The sequence below is a fragment of the Penaeus japonicus genome, unplaced genomic scaffold (assembly GCF_977035675.1).
Source record: "Penaeus japonicus unplaced genomic scaffold, GWHDUDI00000001_assembly GWHDUDI00000031, whole genome shotgun sequence".
Lineage (NCBI taxonomy): Eukaryota > Metazoa > Arthropoda > Malacostraca > Decapoda > Penaeidae > Penaeus > Penaeus japonicus.
This window is the reverse complement of record NW_028234433.1, coordinates 24,601,309-24,603,163: the sequence shown is the minus strand read 5'-3', so window position 1 is coordinate 24,603,163 and position 1,855 is coordinate 24,601,309. Positions and strand designations below refer to the sequence as shown.

Sequence of the window (1,855 nt, the reverse complement as noted above, 5' to 3'; positions counted from 1 at the left end):
GTTTCACTAGAGACGTTGTAGTGATTCCGGAATCACTTGAGCCAAGAGTCCTCCAACTCGTGCATGATTCGCGAGAAGCAGCCCACTGTGGCGTGTACAAAGCCATTCAGATGGCCCGGGAAAGGTACTACTTCCCTCTTCTCATTTCCAAGGTTAAAAAACATGTCAAGTCATGTAAACGTTGCCCATATTACAAGGGTTCAACAAATCAACCTGCACCAGCTTTGCGTTACGACATTCCAAATTTTCCCTTTGAAAAAGTTTCATGCGACACACTGTCAGGGTTTATGACCTCCCGCAATGGAAATAAACACATCCTCGTGTTCATCGATAATTTTTCCCGATTTTGCGAGTTGGTCCCCATCCCTAACAAGTCTGCGAAAGTCGTTGCAAAAGCCTTTCATGACTTCGTTCAGAGATATACAGCACCAACGTATTTCTCATCAGACAACGGAACAGAATTCCAAAACGAGGTCATGAACAATCTCTGTAATTTAATGAATGTAACCCGTGTAAACATCTTACCTTACAGGCCACAAAGTAATGGAATCACAGAACGGCTAAACAGTTCCATCCTCTCCTCATGAGGTCATTAGTAGACAGTACATCTGATAATTGGACGAGATATTCTCACAATTCAGTCTGCCATTAACAGTACCTTTCCATTCATCATTAGGAGATACACCCATTTTCTCTTGTATGGAATGGATAAGAGGTTACCATATGACCTTTTTCAAACTGCACGCAAACCTGAATACTCTGACAACTATGCGGAATATTTATTAAACAGGAATAGAATTGCTTTCCGCAAGGCTAAAGAATATCTTACGAAATCTAGAGACCAGATTCTCTCCTACCAACATAAAATTGCTCGTCACAAATCTATCGGTATTGGCACTCTAGTATTCCGCAAGATTCATGCTAATGATTCCATGCGTCCAAAGCTCGCTCCCCGCTTTGATGGTCCCTATAGGGTAACTGAAGTTAAGAACAATAAGGCTTACTGTAAATGTTTAAGTACTAACTCTGAAACTTGGTTCCATTTTGACGTGTTAAAGAGAGCCAGTGACTACTATTCTCCTGCGGTTGAGGCTAACTAATCACAAAACCACGGTATTACCGCATCCTTTAATTCACCTGTAACTTCACTAATTTCATATCCTCTATTTCAGATGCTCGTACTGATGCTACTGGCACTGGTGTCGCCCTTACTCGTTAATTCATTAGGCCTACCCGAGAGGTTACGCGCCGTGCCCGGTGCATTAGTTGAGGATCTAGGCTTAGTGTTCCCTGTAACAGATCACATTGAAGCTAAAGTGTCCCTTCGACCCCTGTCTGACATTTCCAGCTTAGCCGTACACCACCTTGATGAGATAATAAAACTACGAAATCAGATAGCTCATGACAATTTATCACATAAGCAATTCGCCCTCCTCGACTCTGCCCTCAACTCCACGGTGACAACATTGCAACGCTTTGTTGTTCACAAACATCGATCTCGCCGCGGGCTGATCAATGTCGTGGGTAAAATTGCTCATTCACTTTTCGGTGTAATAGACGAGGACACCTTTACGTCTCGATTTTCAGAATATAAATCTACCTTATCTAAAATAACTAAACGCTTCGACGCTTCCATTCATTCAGTTAACGTTATCTCCGATAATATTCATGATCTAAAGTTTGCTTTTAATAACATTTCTCATTCCTTCAATAAACTTTCAGCTACAATTAGTAGTGCAAATCATTTCACAGAGCTCGCTTTCAATGTTCTATCTTATCAAATAACAGTGAACAAAGTTACAGAGCACATCAACTCCTTCGTTTCTTCTTTAATTGCAGCAGGCAAAGGAGAACT

General features: G+C 41.4%; 1 protein-coding gene across 1 annotated transcript in view; it reads left to right on the top strand.

The window, feature by feature from the left end:
• Positions 1–712: 712 nt before the first annotated feature.
• Positions 713–1,855, top strand: part of LOC147468087 (uncharacterized) — a 2,568-nt gene continuing 1,425 nt past the window's right edge. Inside the window, exon 1 of the mRNA XM_086556057.1 lies at positions 713–1,855. This exon is cut by the window's right edge and continues 1,425 nt beyond it. Coding sequence (XP_086412183.1) covers positions 1,173–1,855 — 683 coding nt within the window. The 5' untranslated portion in view covers positions 713–1,172.